We start from the raw sequence: 25,015 nt of genomic DNA, 5'->3' as shown, positions 1-25,015 counted from the left end.
GATTGAGACTAACCATAAAGATTACTATCTTCATCCTCCAAGAAACTAGTCTTCGTAATTGATGAGATATCAGTCTCATGATGTGAAATCTGCGGGAACTTCTGTGTGGGTGCAGCTTCATAATCTATTTCATCCCTTGAATCTGACTACAAAATGCACAAAGATGGGCAGACAAAAGTTCAATACAAGACAACGTTTGAATAGTGTGGGAATAATAAAGTATGAGAATATAACTAACACAATTCAAAACACATTGTATGCTCTGTTCTGGCCATAAATGTGTAATAGTTTTGTACATGTCTTATAAATTAAAAACATACTTTCTGTGTTTTAGTCTTAAATTGTTTCTTTACACAGAAGCAATTAAGAAAGCTCCACTGGAGATAACTAAGAGCTAAAAATAAAATATTTTTAATTAGTTTAAGTGTTAACAATATAGAATAGGGTTGTACTGTTTTATATTGTTACACATTTCATTGTAAGCATATGACTTGCATAACAAATCAACTGGGACAACAGCCAGAGTGGATATTATTTTTTCAGATAAACTGCAAACTATTACCAACAAAATGTATAAAAAATACACATTGAATTAAAAATTAATTTAAAAAAACAATATTTACATTAAACATTCTCTATTGCTTGTTAAACATGAATTCACATTGGTCTGGATCACGCCAACAACATACCAAAGGTAAATTAAATAAACATTAGGCATAAACTTACTTCAAATTCATTTCGAATGTTTCTCAGGATGTTTTTAATGGCACTGTTTCAACAAGAAATGTAAATGAGTGTTTTGTTGGTATTGTTTAAGAAAAGAAAAAAAAAACATTAATTACTCTCCATGTAGAAGATTGTTTAAATAAATACTTAGCGAGGGCAGCAAACACTATAGCCCAACACATTATAATGACTGACAGTGCCAGGGCAAATGTGGCCAAACCCAAACTTGTTTTCTCTTTGTTGATAAAGCTCAAAAGGTAAACCAAATATAATAAAAACAAACAAACAAACAAACACAGACAATATGACTGATGTCAATCCATGTCAACTGGACAAATACGTGTTAATAAAATGTTATAAATTGCATTGAATGTCTTTGTATATAAATTGATTTTATTGTTCATTAATGGGTTGCGTATCATGTATTAAAGCACTAAGGACACAATACCTCATTTTGTCTTTGGCAGGAACCCAGTCTGGAGAAAAGAAGAAAGAAAGGTTATTGAAACAGAGAAAGACTTGGTTTGCAAATTCACACAAACAAAACTTTAGCTAGGAAAATGGTTTTTGTTAGGAAAATAATGCAAAAAAAAAAAAAAAAGTGAGTGTGGAGATTTTAATTTTGACGAGGGCCCTTAGCTGCAGGATCCTTTTCCCTTTTCTTCGTTTCTGAAGTATAAAACCACACACACCCTTTCCCTGCAAAGGAAAAAGATGCTCCAGTCCAGATTATGTAAGGTATACAATAACAAGCTGTAGTGTCAGTAGAGCATACAGTATGTCACTCAACTCAGGACCACGATATTCTGAAGTATACATATTTTTAGAAGGGAAGGATTTTTATTGTTTTCAAACAGCTACACTATTTGTCATCACAACGATAATACAGTTCACCACTTTTGACACTATTGTTTACTCTCGGGTAGCCATGGTGATCAACGAAGGTTCTGACAATTAATACACTTAACAGGCAAAATACAACTGCATAACGGAAATACAGGTAATAAATAATAATAATAATAATATAATAATAATAATAATAATAATAATAATAATAATAATAATAATCACTTACGGTTTTTACATTAGGCGGAACTGGAACAGCAAACTGTATGTTTAGTTTTAACTATCCACGTCTTATGAACAAAACAACATTTCTGGACGTAATTCTCATTATTCTAATCCCGTTGAAAATGACCCACTATAATTCCCCTCTTCTGGCAATTCTACTACAAAACTATACTTACAGTGACTCTATTTAATTTCCTTTTTCTCCCGCTAGAAATTGGAAACTGCATGAACCACCAGGGAGCTCAAAAAGAAGGGGCGGGGGGGACGACACAAAATATAATACAATACTGACGTAGTATCACCAAAGTAACAAATAACTATGTCATCTATATTTCCACTACATTTTAAGTATTAGTGTAATTGTTAATTATTCATAACTCAAATGTTATATTCTGTTTCTAGAAAAATAAATTGTATTAGCATATGGAAAAATGCAAAAATGGACTCTTCTTCTTTACCCAACAAGTATATTGTGACGATACATTGGTTGTGTTCAGAAAATCTGTTCCCACCTGCTGGGGAGGAGTAGAACAACATCAAAGAGACGTATCAGTGACCTAGACTTCAACATCGAATCCACGTTAGCTTCTCTTGGTTCCCTTTGAATTCGAATAACAACCATTACCGAATGGGAAGAACCTCTCTGACCCTCAATCTCTGAGCAAATATACAAAAGCTGCCCTATCAGGGCCCTGCTATGAGGGGGATGTCCCGCCCACCTCCTGCTGAAGAGGGACGTCCTCACAGTAGCACATTGTCATTTTTTTTATCTCATCTCTTTGAGACAGGTCGTAAATTGTTTCTGCGTTTGTGAGTGTCCAGACAATGCCGGAAGACACTGGAGTGGTGGCTCCATCCTGACAACCTGAGGTTTGCCAGATGCAGCAGTAGAAACACTACAGTCTGCTAGGGCGCCGAGCACTGTAGCCCAGTACTCATTTAAATGGAAAGTTTTCCAAGACTGGTGCCTTGCCGAAGGTCATGATCTGGTGACATGCCCAAGTGGTGACAAACCGATTGAGACCCTCTCTGGGCTCTAGAGTTTTGCAGGCGGCATGCCCTTAGGCTTCATGTGGGCTCTGTTGCTATCACCGTGGGGCTGTACTGTTGGTAATCTGGAGCCACAGTAATGGTTGTCATTCGAATTGAAATGTTAGGTTATTACCATAACCCTGGTTCCCTGAAAAGAGAATGACAACCATTACCCTTTGAGGTCGTGTCCCCAGCTGACCTCTGTTTTCGAAAGAAAATGGCGATGTGCTATTGTGAGGACGTCCCTCTTTAGCAGGAGGTGGGCGGGACTTCCCCTTACAACAGGGCCCTGATAGGGCAGCTTTTGTATATTTGCTCAGAGGTTGACGGTTAGAGAGGCTCTTCCCATTTGGTAATGGTTGTCATTCTCTTTTCAGGGAACCAGGGTTATGGTAATTACCTAACGTTTGATACTCCAATGAGGATGAAATCCCCTCCAAATGGGGTATAGGGGCAGTCGCCACTACGTACATCACACTTTGCATTTTTCCATTATATCCAGGGAATGGCTAATCCAATTGTCATGAAATTGTGTATAACGGTATACAGTATTTAGCATAAATTATTGAGAAAATCAAATTATGGTGATATATGTTTCCTCGGTCCACACCCATTCAACTGTATTTATACTTACATTGTTTCATATATCTCGAGAACAGTTTATAGATTCTGCACCAGGGTGCCTTTGCACTAAAGTGCTGTATAATCTAAATTTCTGTTGTTATTGTAAGTTCTATTCGGAGCCCCTGTTGTTTTTATTTCATTCAACGTCTCTGACAGGAATACTGCCCGCACATCCAACAGCATTAGCACAAGTGTAAAATAAACTAGCTTTAACCTTCTTTAATCAACACTTTTATACTAGTGCCTAGGATTGCTTTTTGCCATAACAGGAAAATATACATTACTGCTAACTTGCCAAAAACTCCCTGGAACATCTTATATTCACCAGAAGAATCAATCCCTTTACAAACATTAATATTATTTCATAATTTAGCAGACGCTTGTATCCAAAGCGACTTACAGAAAATCAAAGAAACTATGAAAGTATATAAATTATACAGGCAATACCAATGTGAAACAAACACATATATACATAACTATAAATAAAGAAAATACAAAATATAAATAAATAGAAATTTGGAAATAAAGATTGAATAAGTGGGTTTTGAGAAGACGACAAAAAGCAGTAAAAGACTGAACAGTCCTGAAACACATACAAATGTTAGTAATATCTTAAAATACAAAAAGTCTTATGTTGACACCTGACTTTACTGGTTTAGCCACCACAAGCAGCATAACCAAGCAGTCATTTAATCTTTGTTGATTGTGTCCTGTATCCAGTGGTCTCCAAGTAACAGCACATCAATACAGATTAAGTAACTCATTATTCCTCTGTACCAATGAACAGCTGCAATGTATTTTATTTTCCTTTATGTTTAATTATAAACTACCAATCACCTTCAGGTTAACCTGTCTGCTTCAGGTTATCATTGTATTTTTTTGAGCACTGTATTGTGATCAAATAGTAAATAGTATAGAATCTGTAAACACATACCTTATTAATCCTCCTATTAGGTTTCAGGTTTATTTGACCTGACTCAAGTTTCCAATTAGCTTAAATGCTATTTTTCTTTCCATTTTCTGTATAATATTTTATGACATTTCTTAAGTTGGGGTCATGAACTTGTACACCGGAAACAGAACCTTTGAGATGTGTTCCCCCCCCCCCCCCAAGAACAGGTCATATATACAAATAAGATGTTTTGGGTCACTGTGACCCATGGCATTTATCTATGTAGATTTGTGTGCAGGAATAAAACAAAATTCTTCAATTTGTTATTTTGTTATTATTATTAGATTTGTATTATTATCTCTGGAAATTGCTGCACCTGTCTGAAGATATTTATATAAACAAAACAAACTATATATATATATGTGCATAATAAAACAATATTCTTCAATTATATATATATTATATATATATATATATATATATATATATATATATATATATATATATATATATATATATTTATATATACATATAATAATATTATATATATATATATATATATATATATATCTACAAGGCAGAGCCTAATTTTCTCTGTTAGTAATGCAACAGCACCTCACTGGTAAAGACACTCCAAAATGAGGAGCTCCCAGGTTGGCAGTCAAAGAAGTTTTGGACTAAAAGAGCATAAGAGAGTAAAACCTTTGCAAATAAAAACAGTTAATCAATTTAAGGCTGTTTAAATTAGTTTGAAATTGCATCGGGTCAATATGACCCAAAACATAACAGATGTACCTAAATTGTGAACATAATAGGAGGATTAAGTAGAAGTCAGTGGGAAAATATACGTTTGTAAGTTACAGACAGATGTCTTTTACAGGTTAAAATGAAACTGAATTCATTTTAAAAACAGGATTGATAGAAAAAAAGAAATACACACAAAAAATAGTTTATTTGGTATTGCAGGTTTTTTTTTTTTTCTTGGGAGAAATATGTATCTGCTATTTCTGCAAAACATATACAAAGCCAGGACATTAAAGCAACAATTCAGAAAGGAGGACATGAATGACAGTTTTGGCTTTTCTCAAAGATTTTAGCATATAATCTTCATTTTTCACCATTTAATAAATCAATTTAACAGCAGCTGTGCACATATGGAGAAAACTAGTCATTAGTACATTAACAGGACACACTGTAAATGACTCATACAATGTATTCTCTCATTAAAATAACAGAAGTTGACTAGTAAAGGATAACAAACCTAGATTATTTTTTTCATGAAAATGATCAATATGAACAACAAAATGGTGGGTCCCCAGTGTCTCACCCCCCACCCCCACCCCACAGCATTCCATTGTATATTGCATCTGACATGTTGGAGCATTTCCCTTGCTGTACAACAGGTCCAAAATATTTTATACGAAAACATAGGGAATGCATCGATGGTATCTTGTTGTCTCTCTCCAGTTACATAACTTGCACTTCCAGGTGTCATTAAATATTCTACATTTGCATACAAAATAAGTTTAAAAAACAAACAAAACAACAAGATTGCATTTCAATATATATTTACACTGAAAATTGAGGATCAGACATGGCATGCAGATTATATTTAAAAGGTCACTGCAGCATCTCATATTCCTCAGAACCCATCCCTTTAATAAAGTACAAATGGTAGTAAAAATGTACAGACAACTGTAAAGTTTACACCCCAATCTATAACCAATATAATCTTGTATTTTTGAATAAAAGTTGAGATCATGGGCTAAACACACTCAAACCAGATACAAAAATCTTTAACTTCGGGACTTGTAAGTAGTCTTGAATTGTTTCTTATTCATTTTAGAATGACAGTGGTGTTTTTGTTTTGTTTTGTTTTTTCCCCCAAATAAAAATTCCACAAATCACAATTTTGAATAAATATTGCAGCTTTTAGAATCTAGCCCATGTCTTAAAATACAGTCTAGTAACAATGGTCAGTGATTGACAACCAAATATACGAAATATTCAGCTTCAGTTGATCTGGAAGGAGTGTAAGCACTTTGCAATGCTTGTTACTGTTGATAAACCCATATACCAACCTCACCTACCAAGAATATTAAAAAAATAAATAAATAAAAAATAAAACGTAATGTCGTTGACAGGGCAAGGCATTCCTTGAAATTGTATAAACAGTAAACTGATAAGGCAGCTTTCCTTTTTCTGTGCTCTTATTGTTAAATTCATTCATATGACATACAAATTCAGTCTTGAGTGCAGGCTAACATTTAAAAAAAAAAAGAGTTTTGTTTAAAAAGTTATTCCTTTTGTTTATTTTCCTGGCTTTGTCTGCTGCTCTTCCCGTTGAATCCAGTCGGTTACATTTTGATGTTGGAGTACAAACCATCAATCTGTTCCCGGAAGTAGCTTCTCAGATCCCCTCTTTTTGCCTTCAGTGTTGGAGTTAGCAGGCCGTTCTGAATGGAGAACATCTCTGGATGAAGCACTATATCTTTAATCTATTTGAAAAAAAAAAAAAAAAAGCACATTTCAGACAATGGATATATGGAACAAAGGTCTGTAAAAATAAAATAAAAATAAACACAACTAATCATAAACTGGGTTAAGAAAACAATTTAAAACAGGTTAAGGTTCAGTTCTAGCTTTAAACAAAGTTCAATTTCTATATGTATGGGAATCTTTAGTACAGTAATTAATACAGACTACTAAAATATGTTTTTTTCAGATGGTTAAGTGGGTGGAATAGTAGGAAATGTGCTGGAAAGAACAATGTTACTAGTACCAGGGCAAGCAGTAAACAATTTCATTTATAATGCTACCAACCATATGAAGCAACACAAAAAGGAAATAATGTCATGTCTTTAGGATATGAGTAACACAATAAAGCACTAGGTTGCAGCACAGGAAACAGTTGATTGAAAGTCCCAGTCTGGCATTCAATAGAAGCCTGTTGATAGAACTAAGCTCTGAATGGGTACCTTATATTACAGTTGGGAAGGATCGTCAACTTTATAATGCACTTTACTGGCTTGCAAAGAAAAGTGGTCAATGACACCTCACCTGCTCAAATGATTTCAGACCGGCTTCCTTTCCCAGTTTTACCATGTCTTCCAAGACAGCATTCTTCACTTCCTTTAAAAAGGTAAATTTCACATTATTGTCTCTACTAGGCAGTGTAAGAGACTCCTTAATATATGCTTCACATTAGACATCAAGCACTCAATTTTGACAAGCAGTGCTTACATTAAAATCACATTTCATCAAAAGGATGGGAAAATCTAGTGTTACATGTCCCCACATGTTGCTATAACTGGTTAAATAACATACCTGAAATTTCTGTTTGCATCGTTAACATCCTGACAACTTTTCACAAATGGAGTATAAAGTCTGTTTCAAGGTCTAAAGTTCTTTCCAACAACATGTCAACTCTAGTGCACTTGGATTGAGATCAGGGGTGTGTCCTCTGATCGCTGCCAGAAGAGCAATTAGCAAAAAAAAAAAAAAAAAAAAAAAGTGTGTTCCGTACGACATCATGGGTCGTTAATGCAGTGTTACCTGTTTGACAATGACGGCAATAATCCTTACATTAACAGCTGTAATAATAATAACTTTTTATTATTATAATTATTATTAGGCTATTGGAAATGCCCAAGTGACGTAGTCCACCGCTGGGAAAATAAAGCCTGAAGGCTAGCAGAGCACAGATAGAATTCTGAGAAAACAACATTGCTCATGGAATATTGAAGAACACATTTGTATTCATTAGCAACAAGAACAAGTGCTGGATAACATTGGGGGGGGGGGACAGAAAAATGAAATGTTATTTTTTTTAAAAACGTATCTATTTTCTCATAGCAATAGAAATGCCTGGCAAGTCTCTTCTCGTTATGTTAAATGCCCTTGGGCTTTGGCTCCCGGCATTTAGCGGCACGAGGCAGGCCTTGCCAGACAGTAAAGCTCTCTCTTTGGGTTCTCTTGCTTAAATAATGCCCTAACCAGAATTCTTCAAACTTATATAAACAGTTCCATGACACACATACATATATATGCATCTACTATGTGACTGATAACAAATATGTAATATAAACAAAAAAATAAGAAATTAAAAAACACCCACCTTGTTATTGCACAGCTCTGTGCATGAACCCTCAAACCCCCTCTTCTTAGCCCAGCGAGGCAAAACCTCAGGATCTGGCACTACGATTGCCACGAGGCACGCCTGAAACACAACAATCAAACCAAACCACTCATATAAACCTCTTAGTGTTCTATGCAATGTATGTAACTTCAGTTCCATGTTTGGCCATTGCAATGCAACTCATTGGCAGTGCCTGAATAATGGAAAGTCCAATAAAGTTAATGGTGTCACTGAACAGTGGAGGCATCTGACTAATCGGAGAGGAGTACTGAAGATGTGAAAAGCAGGATATATCCATGAGTGGGGCAAAGCAAGTGGGGTAGAGCGAGGAGGAGCAGGGGAGTGAGGCAAACAAAGACAGCAGGGTAGAGCAGGGTAGTGAGGCAAAACAAGAGAGTGAGGCAGAGCAAGAGAGCGGGGTAGAGCAGGGGAGGAAGGCAAAGCCAGACAGCAGGGGAGTGAGGCAGAGCAGGAGAGTGGGATATTAGTTCCCAATTCAAAAGAAAGGGAATGTAGTAATTCACTCCAATGTAGTGATAAGGATATGCTGCGTGAAAATGTTTTGTAGTGATGATGCTCACCTGAAGACTGTCTCCATGGACAAACACCTGAGCGACAACATCACTCCGAATGTAAATGTTTTCAATTTTCTCTGGTGCAATATATTCTCCCTGGGCCAGCTTGAAGATATGCTTCTTTCTGTCAATGATCTTCAGAGTGCCATTCTGTGTGTAAAGAGAGAACACTTTACTACAGTGTTATTCAAATCAAGGGATAACTAGAATTATTGTTTCAGCCATTAAACAAAAAAAACAAAAAAAAATTGCAGTGTATTCTATAAATCTACAAGCAGACAACCTTGTGGTTTGTTTACATTTCCCAAAACCACAGCTTTAGCTGTAGAGAAACACAACAACCCAAAACATGTACACTTCTGATATTTTCAAGCAACAACCATGAAACTCAGTGGACACTGTGCCTTTAATAACACTGTCAAGTAAAACAATGCTAAAATATACTGAGCATCAAAAGAAACGTATCGCCTATATTTGGACAAAATTCACTAGATGTGATCGAAAAAATGACAAACTCTGTTTAGAGCAAGAGCAGTGACTTTTTATTGTGCCGATTAACAATTGACATAACAAAGATGCTGCAAAATGATCCGTCGATCTTGGGCAGGTGTTGTGACTCTTGATCGATATATACAAATCAGGTCAAAAGATACAGCAGCGACCCTGTGTAAGAACCACAACAATTCAGTCACCTTACCGGTAACCATTTCCCAATGTCTCCTGTGTGCAGCCAACCATCTTCATCAAGAGCTTCAGCCGTTTTCTCAGGGTCCTTCAGGTAGCCTTTGAATACATTTGCCCCTTTCACACAAACCTAGAAACAACATTGCAACACTGCATGAAGCGCAAACCCCAAATTATGACATATAAAGAGATACTGCATCGGCAACAAACAAAAAAACACATCTAATTTTGGGTAAATAGAAATGTCCCAAAATTAGATTTGTTACACCATTGCATTGTGAGACACACTGCATGAAAAATAAAAAATTAAAAAATTCTACACAAGTACTGATAAATCGATTCAGTTATACCAAGATATTTAGTATGCAAGGGTTACAGCAATAAACAAATATCACAGTCCTAGTAAAGGTTCTGCAACTGTTCCAATAGAGTAGTATATGTGTTATAAATCACCTGTGACTAGTGCCTTTAAGGGGCACCAGATGTTAGTAAATGAACAGACTTCAAATTGACTTTAATGAAGGTTAGGTGATGGTAGTTCATCCCTTTTTTTTTTTTTTTTTTTGCCTATTGACAACCAGAACAACGTACAGCTTTAAGAAAGAATTGGACAGCTTTCCAATGGCACACATTTCCATCTTTTGCATCTCCCTATAGAATTAACGAATTTTGCTTCATAAAGTCGAATGCAACCTACTGAACAATGTTACATTAACATATTGAATTACATTCCGCTTTGTAGTTTTTCATATACTTAAAAATGTAAAGAATGTGACATTTTGAAATCTAACATGAAATGCTATACTACTAGTATGGCTTCTGGTAGACTCAAATTGTGTAGTTTCTTTGATTAAAATTATGTTAAATAAATCTGAATTATGTTCATATATACATATATTTTATTTTAAATGATGTCTCAATCCTAAAATTGTAGGTGATGCTAAATTTTTGGCCATAGCTGTAGGCCCACTAGATTACGGTCATTATACACTGTATACTGTTTTAACGTTAAGGAAAAAAAAAAAAAAAAGTGTAGTCTCTACTCACCTCCCCCTCCCCTTTAGAAGCAAAGTAATTCATTTCCGCTACGTCAACCAGCTTGATAGCACTACATGGCATCGGTGGTCCAACATGACCTAGAAAAGCAGGTGTAGCAGTTTAGCGGAGTGTGCAGTGCAGTAAAAACCAACCTGCCCCATGTTATTCTGTGCAGTGCAGACCAAGAGAAGCTTGTATGGAGTGTGATGCTCGAATATATAAGCTTATCTTTGTTGGGGATAAACTGTTCAGAGTGGACAGCAGGAGGGAGAGAGAGAGAGAGAGAGAGAAACAAACAGTTATGCGTGCTGGGTTAAGACCAGCTCAATACGGTTTTGTTTTTCTTTGAAGCCATTGGGTCTGTTTATTTTGCCCATTGTGCCTTTGTTTGTTTATTTAATTAATTTTTGTTTAAGAAATACGCGCACAGCACTTCAACCCGCAGCAGCAGCATAATTATTATCATAATCTGTGGCGTAACTTTTTGGTTGCGAAAGTGTGTGTGTGTGTGTGTGTGTGTGTGTGTGTCGGGGTGTTGGGCTGTTTCTGTAGCTGGAGTATAATACAATTTTAAATAAACATTCATTTCATTTAGATGGTGTGGTGTTTTGCTGTGTATTTGGAGAGAATGAGATGGACACCATGTTAGGTTGATCTATATACAAGTTTACTGACACCCCTGCTCCACTGGCATATCCGACCCGTGAGGGCGCGGTACGATACGGGTACGGGTGGTTCTCCACTGGCTGTTTGGCGAGCCAAGTGAGAACCAAACCTTGAAACTCCAGCCTCAAGACCTCTGAATCCGGCTGCGAGCCGAGCCGAGCCAGGGGCAGGGTTAGGGATTTTCATCATTATGCCGTGTCAGTCAGTACACTCCACAAAGACAAACAACAAGCAACATGCTGGGCAGCGAGTGCGATGAGAGAACTACAGCCTTGGGGCGCTGATGAAGTGCAGGCATTAGTTTCTCTGTGGGTAGACAGAAGTGTTCAGCAAGATTTGGTCGCGAGTCAGAAATGAGAGTTTATGCCCAAATTTCTGACGTTTTGAAGCAAATGGACATAAACCGCAGGTACGGTACACTTACTTGCACTCAAAAAAACAAAATTATCTTAATATAAAAAAAATGTGGAAATGCAACATAAAATATAGTAAAACAAAATACAGCTGTATGATACATACAACTACAGCTCTTGATGACCTGCATAGCCTTTTTTTTTTTTTTTTTTTTTAAGCACCCACACAAAAAACTCTAGAAACAAAAACATTAAAAACAGGTTATCTTTGGCAGATCATATTTTTAAAACCTTTTTTTTTTTTTAGATATAATCTGTAAAATGTGTGTATTAAAGAAATTAAATATATTTAAAAAATATAGCAATACAAGATACAGCTCTACCGTTGGTGTATTAATTTTTGAACACCTTTTGTTTGCACATCTTTTGGCAAAAAGTTAATTAATAACAATAATTAACAACTGTCCTTTCGTTGACGTCAATAACACGGCTTGGCTCTGCAGTGGAAAAACAACCCAGGCTCTCCTTAACCGCGAGGGCATGATGCAGCGATTAGTTGTAATACAAATACAAGTTTTAGTACTGCTGCAATGTGAAGGGGAATCACCCATTACTGAAAAAGCAAGGGGATATGTCCCTCTATGATTAACATTTGCTTTTTACAGTTAACTTATTATAAGCGCAGCCGATTGAGTTTTGAAAGAGCCTCTTCGACCAGTATCTTTTGAAATGCAAACGTAACCCTTTGCACTGAAAATGGCATTGCTTTGCATTTGCAATTTCCCAAGGTCACAAAGGAGTAAGAAAAGTGCAACGGAACACCCTACACAATAAACATACATACATTTAAAAAAGAATACAAAAACAAAGCTTAGAGTTGAACCCTGATCGCCGGCACCCCAAACTAAGACATTACCACTCTCCTGAAGCATCAGCACCTCTCAGAAGCCTCACAATAAAACAGGTTGCTTGGTCGTCGTGCATCACCACAGTGCAACATCAATTTGGTGAGAATTAAGATATTTTAAAAGGGCTGGAAGAGTTTTTATTTTATTTTTTTTTGGTTTTCCTTAAAGATTTTAATTGTTAGTTTATAGAAATTGATGTTTGTTTTCCTCATGTAATAATACCATAATGTTTAGCTTACTGTGTATTGCACAGTTATTAAGCTGCGTGTTGTTCAAAAGGTTAACGAAGAGATAAATTATATCATGCGCTCTATTCAAACTAATAAATACAAATGTGGTGCTGCATATCTTTCTTTTTGTTTATTTTTTAACCTGTATTCTGTGATTACTTGCACTTTTAAATTGTATAATGGACACGTCCTTGCATGGCCCTAAAGATTTTAACAGCGCCAGGGCCACTACTTTGCCCATTCATAAAAATCGGGCCCATGAAGAAAACTAGATTTAAACTGAACAACTGTAGTTGCAGAGCATCATATTCGCACTGTAAGAAAAATATTGTAATCTTCATTAATGTATTTAATTGCAAATAAATGACCTGTTTTGGAAATTATTATGAGATGGGATCCTGTAGGCTTTTTAGCTTTATATATATATATACACACACACACACACACACACACACACCAAATTTGTGGGCATCAGGACATCATTTTAGTTAAACCTCCAACCTGTTCTAAGAAGCCAAACAGCTGTATTTTCAAGTTTGAGCATACAGTAAACCAACCCTTCTAAAAGGTCTTCTTACAATCAAACAGAATTCTGATAAAAGAATGATGATTTTGAAAATAAAGACACTGCAACATTGGTAACATGTCTTTGAATCTTGAGATGTTTAAGGATGCAAAGAAAGAAACAAATTAAAAAATCATCAAGGCATGTTACACATACTTGCTAGATACTGCATTTCTGGGTCTGCTTTACCAGTGCTAAGTGTTGGTGTATTTTACCTGCTGTCCAGTCTCCAGGTAATGTCATTGAACACCCAGCTGTGCATTCAGTCTGCCCATAGCCTTCATAAAACTGAACAGAAACAAAAGGAGGAAACAGAAATTAATGAATGCTAACTTGTTAAGTTATCATTTTTTTAATATTTTCCCCCCAATTTGGAATGTCCAATCGCTTTTCCCCTCATGGCTCAGGAGACCCAAAGATTCAGTAGGCATCCTCCGATCCCACGACCAGCCAGCTTCCTTTTACCCAGGAACTCAAGAGCAGATATCAGCGAGCTACTGACCTCTGGAGGACATAGACCAGCCTTGCAGGTGTCTGCTCTGAGCTCACTGGGCGCCTGGCCAGCAGGGTTCACTGCAGAGAGATGAGGAGAAACGGTCCCTGCCGGTTTTACCTCCCTAGTCCACGGGAGCGCCTGAGCCAATGCGACGCTCCCTTCGCACAGCCACGATGCAAACCTCTGCTGTATGACTTACCTGCGCACCACATGTCTGCGCTTCGACCAGATGAGCCACCCGGGGACCCTTGTTTTTTTGTGTTTTTTTTAATACACCATTGTATTGAATGGAAAATTGTAGTAATACAGTAAATTAAATAGCAGGCACTAGTGACTTGTGCACAGAGGCTATGGACGGGAACCAAATTGTTTAAGACGTCAGAGACCATTGATTAAATACTACTGAAATGTGACACACCACACCACATGACCTCCCACTGCAAAAAGCTGTATGTGTGTAACATCAGCACTGGCTCCAATTACAAACTCCAATGGCAAATACCAAATATAACTCACCTGGCATCCCAGGGCAGCCCTGAGGAAACTCAGAACTGTTGGAGAAACAGGAGCCGCTCCGGTGATCATGAGCCTTACTTTACCACCCAGGCTAGCCTACAGAAGGGACAAAACATTTTGTTGAATTTCAAGACAATGGTTGACAAGTACCATTTGTTTATTTTAAATTAGGCAACTTTGGTCTTAATTCAAAAATCATAATTATATTAAAAAAAAAAAAAAAAAATCTTCAAAAACTGTTTCAATAAAAAACAAAAACATACCAGAACACCACCACAAAAACGATTTAGCATGTAGCAACCCTAGCCAAAGAGGATCATTTTAGAGACTGTAGTAGATTTACACTCCCACCTGTACTTTGTTGAAGATGAGCTTGTCCCACACGCTGTCGTTCCTCACAATTCCACTTTTCAGCTCTGCTTCCTTCCTCTTAGTCGCAAAGTCCAGCAGCCACCTTTTCAAAGGGGTGTTAGCTTGTCCAAATATCTTAAAACAGTTACATTTCCACAATTAAAAAAGAAATGGCACATCATACTACAATTATATATTTTTTTTTATTATTTAACACTAACGTAAAGAATGAAGTTTGGTTAAAACTGCTGTATTCTGTCAGCAAGCTGAAATTACTTTCATTGTGGCATGCCATTGTGTGTCCAGGTCAAATAAAAAAAGAAATCTTCCAAGACTGCTGATAATGGACAGATTTGGAAAAGACTTCAGAGTTATGATCTGCTGTAGGATAAATAAATCACACGCCAACACCTTGGCTCTCTCATTTCAGTTTGCCTCCTGACCCAGATACCATATTCCTTCGAATTTAAGACACACTTTTTGAACAATTTTTTGCTTCTTAAAAATACCCTGCATCCTCAATTTGAGTAGTGATGCGATTAAAAAAAAACAAAAAAAACTCTGGCAATAAAAGACGCGACTACCTGAGTACACAAACAGCAGTAGCACAAACAGTACGAAAAAAAAGACAAACCAAAATGATGCTGCCCGATCTCAAAACATCCATGACATACATGCAGCCACTTTCAAAGAAGCGTCATTAGCTTCCTGAGGAATTCAAAGATACGCTTTTACAATTTCCGCGTTTCTAACAAACAGTATCAGCTTGGAAAGATCAGAAACGCTGATCAGACCCCCCGCATTTTTTGACATGTCAAGCAATACCATAGTTCACAAACTGGGAGAAAAACAGGTGTGAGTAATCACGACTGGAAATGAGAAGCACCACATAACTGTAATGCTCTATGTGACAGCAGACAGCCGCAAACTGCCTCCATGTGCACAACTGAAGTTGTATCTTTGTAAATTCATATTTATTTGATGCTATTTTTTCCTCAAATTGAGGGTTGGAAGTTTGGACGGTGTCTTAAATTCGAGGGTGTCAAATTCAAAGGCATACAGTAGTCGTCAACTGTCATCTGAACTCATTTTCAGCTTTTTTATACTAAAGTTAGGCTGACTGCACAAAACAAATTATACAGTTCTGTGTACCCTCTGCAATCATTTACAAATACAAGCAGGTTACTGCCACGGCTGTAATATAAGAGCTATCAGTGTCATGTACATGTAAAGAGCTGGCTTGGGGTAGATTAACTTGTGTGCTAAATTTTGGTTCTGGCACAGAACACAACATAATAAATAAATACTTAAATACATAAATAGACCAAATACTGCTTAAGCCCATGCAAATCAAACTAAATTTACTGGAAGCACAGTACTTTTGACTTGACTTAGTTCCATTGATGCTACTTTTGTCAACACACAAACATATTTGGTTTATATAAAAACCAAACCCTTTTCACCACTTTCAAATTATGCCATGTGTGAAAATGTGTAGCGTTTTACTTGTTAATTCTGTAGACTACTGCCAAGTTTATATCTATGGGACAAACAATGATAGGGTTAAAAAGAAAAAAAAAAAAAAAAAACTCACCCTGTCAAACATTCTGTTGAGCAGACGAGGCACTACCGGAAATACAGAAGGCTGTAACGTTTTTAGGTCATCCATGAGAAGTCTGATGTCACCTTGAAAAAATCCTATCCGGGCACCATGACACAAAATGACAAACTGTTGGGAAGAAGCACAGAACTTTGATGGTCTACTGTTTTAATTGAAATATTTAGGCAATTCCTTAAAATAATGTGGCAGCGAAATGGTTGATGTCTACTGGACACCACCAGTAATGAGAGAATCAGCGTCAGGCATGTGCAATGTGGTAAGCGACTCTTCTCTGATCATTGGTTAGTTCCCTAGCTCCCACTCACCAAAAATCAACCCCAATCCAACTTTTTTTTTTTTTTTTTTTTTTTTGCATTGCTTCAGGTGTCACTCGTCGTATCGCAGGCTATTTTCAAAACTACAGGTTTAGTTTTTTTTTGTCGTACTACACATTTGCTTGTCGCTTCGGGTCAGGTGTCAATAGGCTTTTATCCTACATAGAGCCTGGTCAATAATTACAATTAGACATGCGTGTCTATTTTATTTTAGTTGTCGCCAATTTTTTACCCCGGTTTTCCCCCCCTCTCACTGCTCGCAACCTCCCCACTGACTTGGGAAACGGCGGCTGGAGCACGCGTCCTCCGAAAACATGCTCCTGCCAATCTGTCATTTCGTACTGCAGATCCACAGCGATGCCACCAGACCTATAATGCCGGACGACAACGCAGATCTGGTGGCTCCACTGCAGAACCACAGGCGCCCTGTCGCCCACAGGGGTAGCTGATCCGCAGTTAGCTGTGGATTTCCCCGCCGACCTAAGCCCTCCCTTCCCAGGCAGCGCTCAGTCAATTGTGCGCCGTCCCCAAGGAACTCCCGGTCACGGTCGGCAATGACATAACCTGGATTCCACTCGGGAGCGTAGACTTGCATGTCTAACATTGCTTGACAAAACATACATTTCAAGACCAGATATTGCAATGTGAAGATGATTTTTGTATTTACATACCTGTACTAACCGCTCAAACATATGAGCTAGAGGTAAATAGGAAACATGAGTGTCACTGGAGCTTATACAGTAGGACGTCTGGAAAAACAAACACATAGGCGAGAAAGGCGATTAGAGCCTACCTCAACTACACGTTCAAACATGTGGGCGAGAGGCAAGAATGACATCATTACATCTTCAGGACTAAGGATGTGCAGATTCTGAAAGGAAGAGAACACCGGGGAAAAGGAGGAGAGAGCTCGACAGAAATAAAATGTAACTTGAGCCACACTTCACAGTAAGCACAAGTAAATGAAGAAAGAGTTCAGAAACACAGGGCATTTAGGTAGAGGACAGCATAGGGTTGCATTCTTGGATTCTGGTTTCACAGTTGCTAGGGGGAGCAGAGCCTCCTTTCATGCTTTGCAACTGCACTTGGACAAACTCTTAGTAAACCTGTCCATGGCTTGATTCAACATCTAATTCTTCCTACTCTGCTAATGTGAAGGAGGCTTCAGTGAGTTGCTCCTTATACAGACAGAAAAAATACATTGTAAACTTTGCTTTATTTTCAGCATAAACTAATTAATGTACGGAGGCTTGCTGAGGCCATCAGAAAAACAAAAAAAAATAAAATGTTATGTCAAGATCACAATATAATTTTTCTTGTGTTCACGAGAAAACCATTCCGTTATCTCGTAATCACGAGATCATTTATCTCAGGATCTCCATAGATAAATGATCAAGAAAACAGAAGTGATCACTTCAGTTTTATCGAGATTCCGGGATAAATTATCTTGAGACCTTGACGTAACAAAGGTTTTTATTTTCTTCTCCCCCCACCTGATGGCCTCAATTAAGCTTTAATTAATAGTAAAAAATAAACTTATGCAAAAAGTATGTACCCCCCATACCTATAAGTAAGAGTTTACCTCTGTTATTTTGATACAAGCAGCTGCATTGGATACAACGTTTGCATGAGTAAGCATCGCTCCTTTGGGGTTTCCTAATAAGAAAAACACACATGGCTCGGCGAGCTTAATACAACACAAATAAAAATGAAAGTATCCACATCTATTAAAAAAAAAAAATTAAAAAAAATTAGAAGTACTATGATCAAATATAAGTTAATGACAAATGTTTCCACCAAGTCTTTTTCAAAGAAGTCATTTGTTTTGAAATGTTACAATATAGTATGTAAAATGAATATGTTTTATTAAAAACAATTGCTTACCTGTGGTTCCACTGGTAAAACATATAAGCGCCAGATCATCCGGCTTTGGTGGCTACAAATAATAAAAAGAAAATCTGATGTCAACCAATTGCACGTTCCTACAATAGCTATAAAAAGCTGCAAGCAAACGTTAAGATATATTACTCACCACTGGATTCCTTCGGTTTAACTTTCCAACAGACTGAAAAAATGAACAGACTGTAATTTAAGGTTGTCCCAAGTATTTGCAACATTATTAACTTCCACATACCATCTTACAGCAAGACTATTCATACAGCAAATAACAAAAATTAATAAGGCTGTTGGCTATTTTTTCAATGAAAAGTGTAGCAAATTACATACAAAAGTAAAAAGTTAGGGAGGTACAGATAACGTATACAACCAATATTACTCAACTAGATTAATGAAAAAAAGTGGTTCCTATATTGTGTTTTTTTTTTTTTTTTTTTTTTGCTTTACTGTTGAAATAAATTAATTCCCATTGGTTGTCACATATAAAAAGGTAAAGCAAATAAACACTCACCTCTAATTCCCTCAGACTGATAACTTCAATCCCCAGTTTCTTTGCTTGCCCCACCAGATCAATATCAAAAGCATCCATGAGGATGATAGTTTTCATCTGGTGCGCTCCTTTAGAAGTGCACTCCAGAAGCAGCTGGGCTTTCTCAGGAGTGTCACAGATTACTGTGGAGATTTCCGCTGAAAACACATTATACATTTTCAGTATCAGTTTGGTTAAATAAACATACATACTGTCTAATAAATGACAAGGTTCCTAAAACTTGGGATAACACCTTAACCATTGCACATTTTTGGTGATTTTCATTTTAAAGAAGCAGATGAGCTGTATGCTTTAACAGCCGACAGTGGCAGGGCAGAAGAGCCCTGCTGAGAAATGTATTATTGTGGGTGTATTTAAATGTATTGTGTGGGATTATTTACGCGTGAATTTGTTATAGCAAATGTAGTTTGGCAGAGGCAATGTCTGCAGCTCGTCTCTGTCAGGCTGCCTTTTGTGAGAATGTATGGTTGGCAGTTGTTGATTACTGACAGACTGGCTGTCGACCACACAAGTTAAAACTCTGGTGCAGAATGTGGACTGGTTAATTTATTGTTAATTCAGAGATGGCCATGTGTATATAAAACTGGCCTTTGGTTTTGTTTCTGGGGTTGGGTGGTTAAGAGGAGGAACGACAGAGCAAGAGTTATAAAAATAACATGTTCCGTTTTTACACCAGCAAGCTACTGATTTAATTATTTGTTTCCATTTGTTCAAACCTTTTATTGTCAATAAATAAACTGCACCAGTGCTTTACTCGTAGTACTGAGTCTGTCTACTTCCGGTCTGACGTCACAACCAAGCCACCCTGGTCACACCGATCCACCTACCTTTTTCAAGAATGTAAGCAATGGCGTCAGGCCCTAGGGTGTCATACAGAGGGACCGACACCATGGAGTAGGTGTAACAGGCGAGTTCAGCAATGGTCCACTGAGCAAAGAAAAACACACAGAGCTATGACAGAGATACATCAGATGACTTCACTCACATGAACACAACCACTTTCGAAACAAGAAATACCCCATACTTGCTTGTGTCACGATCGGATGTTTTATTATCATATATAGCTTCTAAAATGCCATCTAGATGATGACTTTGAACACGTCACATTAGCCTTGTTTCCACGTGCCTGTCTGTTAACGTGTCCAAACAGTACAAGATGGTATCGTTTTGTAAACATGGAAATGCAACTGGACTTTTGAGACCGAAAGCTGGAATGAATTTTAAATTCACAATGGGCAAATGATTCAACTGACAGTTAATCTATTCCTCAACCACAGAATACAAAATAACAAAATGACCTAATGAAGCAACCAAACTTTGGTTGTTTGTTTACATTTATAACCAACTTTAATAGCGAATGGTTTCTACATAACATAAGAAAAGATACACATAAGAGGTGGCCATTGACACTTATCAGGTTCATAATGGCTACGGTAATTGTTGGCTCTTAAAGAATCCAACGAATCTGCAGCTACAAGATGTCTTTATAACCAGTTCCACACACCCACCACTATGTGTAAAAAGTGCCGACTACCCTCTACCCTGAGCGTTTCCATTCAGCTTCCAATGGGTCATCCCACACTGGTCTCCGATTCTGTATTATGATGTCATTTAAAAGAGCCCCTGATTGCAGAAGCGAGCAGTCATTCTACATTATACATAGAGAGTTCTATTTTATAAGTTGGTGTCAGGTTGCCTCGCTATTCATACAGATATTTACTGCTGTAAAGCAATATATTACCTCAGGTCTGTTTTGTGCAAAGATTCCAATGAACTGCTCAGAGGTTGGTGTGTGTCCTCTGTGCAGTAATCCAGATCCTAGAAACTCTGCTCTGTCTGCCACCTGAAGATTAAAATCAGGTACTTCATTAAAACAAGCAATATTGTACAAGGGTAACTGTCTTTACCCTCTCTATCATAAACATTTCAAAGGCATTTGTATTTGATAGCTACTCAGAGTACAAGCTTCAGAAAACTCCCCTAGGTTCATACAGTGCAGGGCTCTGCCAGTAGGGTGTCATGCAAGTAGTGCTGTTCCACTTGGTGGCAGTCTGCCTCAGTTTTATATTAGGAACACGACAGACATAGATCAATTCAACTACACAAAGGTTTTCATATGAAAGTGGTTCTTACCTCTCGGTAGCATATCCATTCATATGGCTGGTTTGGTTTTCTGGATCCCAGACAGGGGCCATTGTCTTTAAAACAAAATGTTTGTAAAAGTCAGTCAATTTCAGAGATAGTGTTGCCTGTTCTATTGTAAGGAGCTTGTCACACCTTGGAGTACACCTGAAGACTCTGGTCCATGGCACATTACAATCATAAGAGATAAGTAACATGCTGAATTTACCAGCTTGAAAAAAAAAACATGTATAAATATTTAGAGTAAAGGATGTGTCCACTTACTTGAAACACGAATGCCTCTCTGAAAAATGTCATACATTGTCTTGGCATCACTGTAGTAGAAAGCCAAGGACTGGTCACTATCAAGAAGCACTGATCTTCGAGCAAAATCACCTCCCTGAAAAACAAAACAAACAGGCAGGCCTGTAACATCACCCCGCTTCAGAGTGAACAGCTTCATTAACAATTAAAATCAGCTTGACCTACGTCCACAGGAAACACAGAAAAAGGTAAGGGTGACATACAGACAGATGGCATCTATATATATATATATATATATATATATATATATATATATATATATTATATATATATATATATATATATATACATATTTTATTCATAGGGAGGTGTCATATGAGGTGTATACAAACTTGAAAGAATCAAACTTTGCCAAATCCAATCCAACCAATACACCCCTAGTCTTGATTTTCACATAACGTCACTGACCAGGAATGACAATAAATTTGAGCTCTAATATTCAGCAAAGTACAGCACTAATGCTTTGGACTCTACTTATTAATTGGTTTTAGTAAAAATTTTCAGGCGGGCCAGAGGGGCGGGGGTCACTTCTGAGGAATGATAAAAACAACACAAGTTATATTTATTTAAATAGCGGGATAGTACTCTGTACATTCCATGACAAAGACAGACACATCCAAGAAGATACATTGATACAGTTCATTGTATTGCGTATAGAAATACGCAATACAAAAGTTTAATACTGTCCAGAGACAGAGATAGATTTTATATATATATATAAAATCTGGAAAAAATTGAGACCACTGCAAATTTTTCTTAAATCAGCATCTCTACATGTATGGCAGCCATTCCATTCCAGTGTCTGTTGCATTCCAACACAGGCACACCTCATTCTACTGAATGAGGTACTGATTAGGGGATCACCTGAACCAAATCTTATTTAACAAGGAAAAGTATAAAAACCACTCCTGTGGTCATCACTATCCTCTTGCAATAGGACCAGCTGGATGGCAAAACAGTGCTAGTAGTACCTCAAAAGTAATTGGAATCAAAAAATAACTATTGACCATGCCCAAAGAGTTGAAAAGGAAAGTTTTGAGTGAGGAAAAGAAGGGTTCAATTCTGGCTTTACTGGCAGAGGGATACAGTGAGCGTCGGGTTGCTTCCATCCTTAAAATTTCAAAGACGGCGGTTCATAAGAACAAGGTCAAGCAGCACACATTGAGGACAACAACTGACCGGGATGACAGCCAACTCATTCGAATGTCACTCAGCAACCGTAGGATGACATCAAGTGACCTACAAAAAGAATGGCAAACTGCAGCTGGGGTGAAGTGCACGGAGAAGACGGTTCGAAACAGGCTCCTAGGGGCAGGGCTGAAGTCGTGCAAAGCTAGAAAAAAGCCCTTCATCAATGAGAAGCAAAGAAGAGCCAGGCTGAGGTTTGCAAAAGACCATAAGGATTGGACCGTAGAGGACTGGAGTAAGGTCATCTTCTCTGATGAGTCCAATTTTCAGCTTTGCCCAACACCTGGTCATCTAATGTTAGATGGAGACCTGGAGAGGCCTACAAGCCACAGTGTCTTGTACCCACTGTGAAACGTGGTGGAAGATCGGTGATGATCTAGGGGTGCTTCAGCAAGGCTGGCATCAGGCAGATTTGTCTTTGTGAAGGACGCATGAATCAAGCCAAGTACAAGGTTGTGCTGGAAGAAAACTTGCTTCCTTCTTCTCTGACAATGTTCCCCAACTCTGAGGATTGGTTTTTCTAGCAGGACAATGCTCCATGCCACACAGACAGGTCAAGACCCTGTCATAGCCAGCCCAATCTCCAGACCTGAACCCCATTGAAAACCTCTGGAATGTGATCAAGAGGAAGATGGATGGTCACAAGCCATCAAACAAAGCCGAGCTGCTTGAATTTATGCGCCAGGAGTGGCATAAAGTCACCCAACATCAATGTGAAAGACTGGTGGAGAGCATGCCAAGACGCATGAAAGCTGTGCTTGAAAATCAGGGTTATTCCACCACATATTGATTTCTGAACTCTTCCTAAGTTAAAACATTAGTATTGTGTTGTTTAAAAATGAATCTGAACTTATTTTCTTTGCATTATTCGAGGTCTGACAACACTGCATCTTTTTTGTTATTTCGACCAGTTATCATTTTCTGCAAATAAATGCTCTAAATGACAATATTTTTATTTGGAATTTGGGAGAAATGTTGTCAGTAGTTTATAGAATAAAACACTAATTTTAATTTTACCCAAACACTATAAATAGTAAAACCAGAGAAACTGATAATTTTGCAGTGGTCTCTTAATTTTTTCCAGAGCTGTATATAAACACACACACACACACACATTTTCTTACCAGGTTTCTTTAACATTTATATATTATATATATATATATATATATATATATATATATATATATATATATATATATATATATATATATAAATGTTAGGGGTGAGACAATACACCAAGGTCATGAGACATTACTTCTGAAAAACTCATCTCTGCTTGACAGACTTAACTATTTCAGATCTATACAGATTCAGTTGAAAATCAGTTGTATTTATTTACCACTAAGTAGTACAGCACTTGTCTGAGTTTAAAGACAAAGCAGTATGTCAGCTAGAGTTCCTGGAATATCAGATTTAACTGAATTAAATAAATCTCCTTACCACATTTCTGAGGGAGGAAAAAAAATACCAAGCAATGTGTTTGATAACTATTAAAAGTACACACTGTGTTTCTTCAGAAAAATCTAAACTATCCAGTCTTTCAGCATTAAGTTGTGATTTTTTTTTTTTTTTTTTTATAAGTATATTAGTGTTTTTGATTTGCATCATACTTAACTTTAACTCAACAGATTATTAGAAAAGCTTTAATAATAATAACAACACATACATGTTCTCATTATTTGTATTTAAGTTAAGGTTGAGTATATCATAATATTTTGTATACTATTCTATACTGTGCTGTTTTTAAATATGGTTAAAATTCAAAATTATTAGATTTAAATTAATGATAACATTAGCATTAAAGAAGTAATTTTCATCAGGACTAACACATTTCTTTAAAGAAAGCAACATATTCAACCAAATCAAACAAGAAGGATCATTCAACCAAATAAAAACATTATTAGTGTGCTGTGGCAAAGTGGTAATTAGTGAGCAGGTGTAGAACAGGTGCAGTAATCCAACAATGAAAGACAAACAAAGTGTGGGTGAAATGGTTTCTTTTATTTGTAATCCAACGGTCTGATGACCAAGCAGTAAATAATAAAAGAGCTTACAATACACAGCTATGTGCACTGCACAGCAACGATAAAGGGTTGCAGTCCCGTAAATAAGCACAGTACTTACACAATCAGACAT

At 37.1% G+C, this 25,015-nt stretch overlaps 2 protein-coding genes across 9 annotated transcripts in view; both read right to left on the bottom strand.

The window, feature by feature from the left end:
- LOC121320481 (myb-like protein V) overlaps nt 1-2,401 on the bottom strand; it is a 33,559-nt gene extending 31,158 nt beyond the window's left edge. For 5 of the 6 annotated variants that reach the window (XM_041258863.1, XM_041258889.1, XM_041258879.1 and 2 more), the window contains exons 1-4: nt 2,310-2,401; nt 1,175-1,202; nt 727-769; nt 14-146 (exon numbers count right to left, since the gene is read on the bottom strand). In XM_041258863.1, the coding sequence (XP_041114797.1) occupies nt 14-146; nt 727-769; nt 1,175-1,202; nt 2,310-2,334 (229 nt within the window). In that variant the 5' untranslated portion in view covers nt 2,335-2,401. Of the gene's footprint in view, nt 1-13; nt 147-726; nt 770-1,174; nt 1,203-1,801; nt 2,144-2,309 lie in introns of those variants that run through there. The other variant, XM_041258854.1, reaches the window with a different exon arrangement.
- Nucleotides 2,402-5,278: 2,877 nt separating this feature from the next.
- The window catches only part of LOC121320469 (long-chain-fatty-acid--CoA ligase 1-like), a 35,295-nt gene continuing 15,558 nt past the window's right edge, over nt 5,279-25,015 (bottom strand). For 2 of the 3 annotated variants that reach the window (XM_041258832.1, XM_041258815.1), the window contains exons 3-21: nt 21,653-21,767; nt 21,380-21,444; nt 20,988-21,089; nt 20,074-20,173; nt 19,208-19,383; nt 18,833-18,865; nt 18,685-18,736; nt 18,383-18,456; nt 17,594-17,671; nt 16,460-16,594; nt 14,866-15,000; nt 14,515-14,610; nt 13,718-13,790; nt 10,790-10,878; nt 9,756-9,872; nt 9,065-9,208; nt 8,463-8,564; nt 7,406-7,477; nt 5,279-6,843 (exon numbers count right to left, since the gene is read on the bottom strand). In XM_041258832.1, the coding sequence (XP_041114766.1) occupies nt 6,703-6,843; nt 7,406-7,477; nt 8,463-8,564; nt 9,065-9,208; nt 9,756-9,872; nt 10,790-10,878; nt 13,718-13,790; nt 14,515-14,610; nt 14,866-15,000; nt 16,460-16,594; nt 17,594-17,671; nt 18,383-18,456; nt 18,685-18,736; nt 18,833-18,865; nt 19,208-19,383; nt 20,074-20,173; nt 20,988-21,089; nt 21,380-21,444; nt 21,653-21,767 (1,899 nt within the window). In that variant the 3' untranslated portion in view covers nt 5,279-6,702. Of the gene's footprint in view, nt 6,844-7,405; nt 7,478-8,462; nt 8,565-9,064; nt 9,209-9,755; nt 9,873-10,789; nt 10,879-13,717; nt 13,791-14,514; nt 14,611-14,865; nt 15,001-16,459; nt 16,595-17,471; nt 17,550-17,593; nt 17,672-18,382; nt 18,457-18,684; nt 18,737-18,832; nt 18,866-19,207; nt 19,384-20,073; nt 20,174-20,987; nt 21,090-21,379; nt 21,445-21,652; nt 21,768-25,015 lie in introns of all 3 variants that reach the window. The other variant, XM_041258824.1, reaches the window with a different exon arrangement.

Source organism: Polyodon spathula, chromosome 1 (genome assembly GCF_017654505.1).
Source record: "Polyodon spathula isolate WHYD16114869_AA chromosome 1, ASM1765450v1, whole genome shotgun sequence".
Lineage (NCBI taxonomy): Eukaryota > Metazoa > Chordata > Actinopteri > Acipenseriformes > Polyodontidae > Polyodon > Polyodon spathula.
Note: the sequence above shows the minus strand (reverse complement) of the source record. Positions and strands in the feature narration are given on the sequence as shown.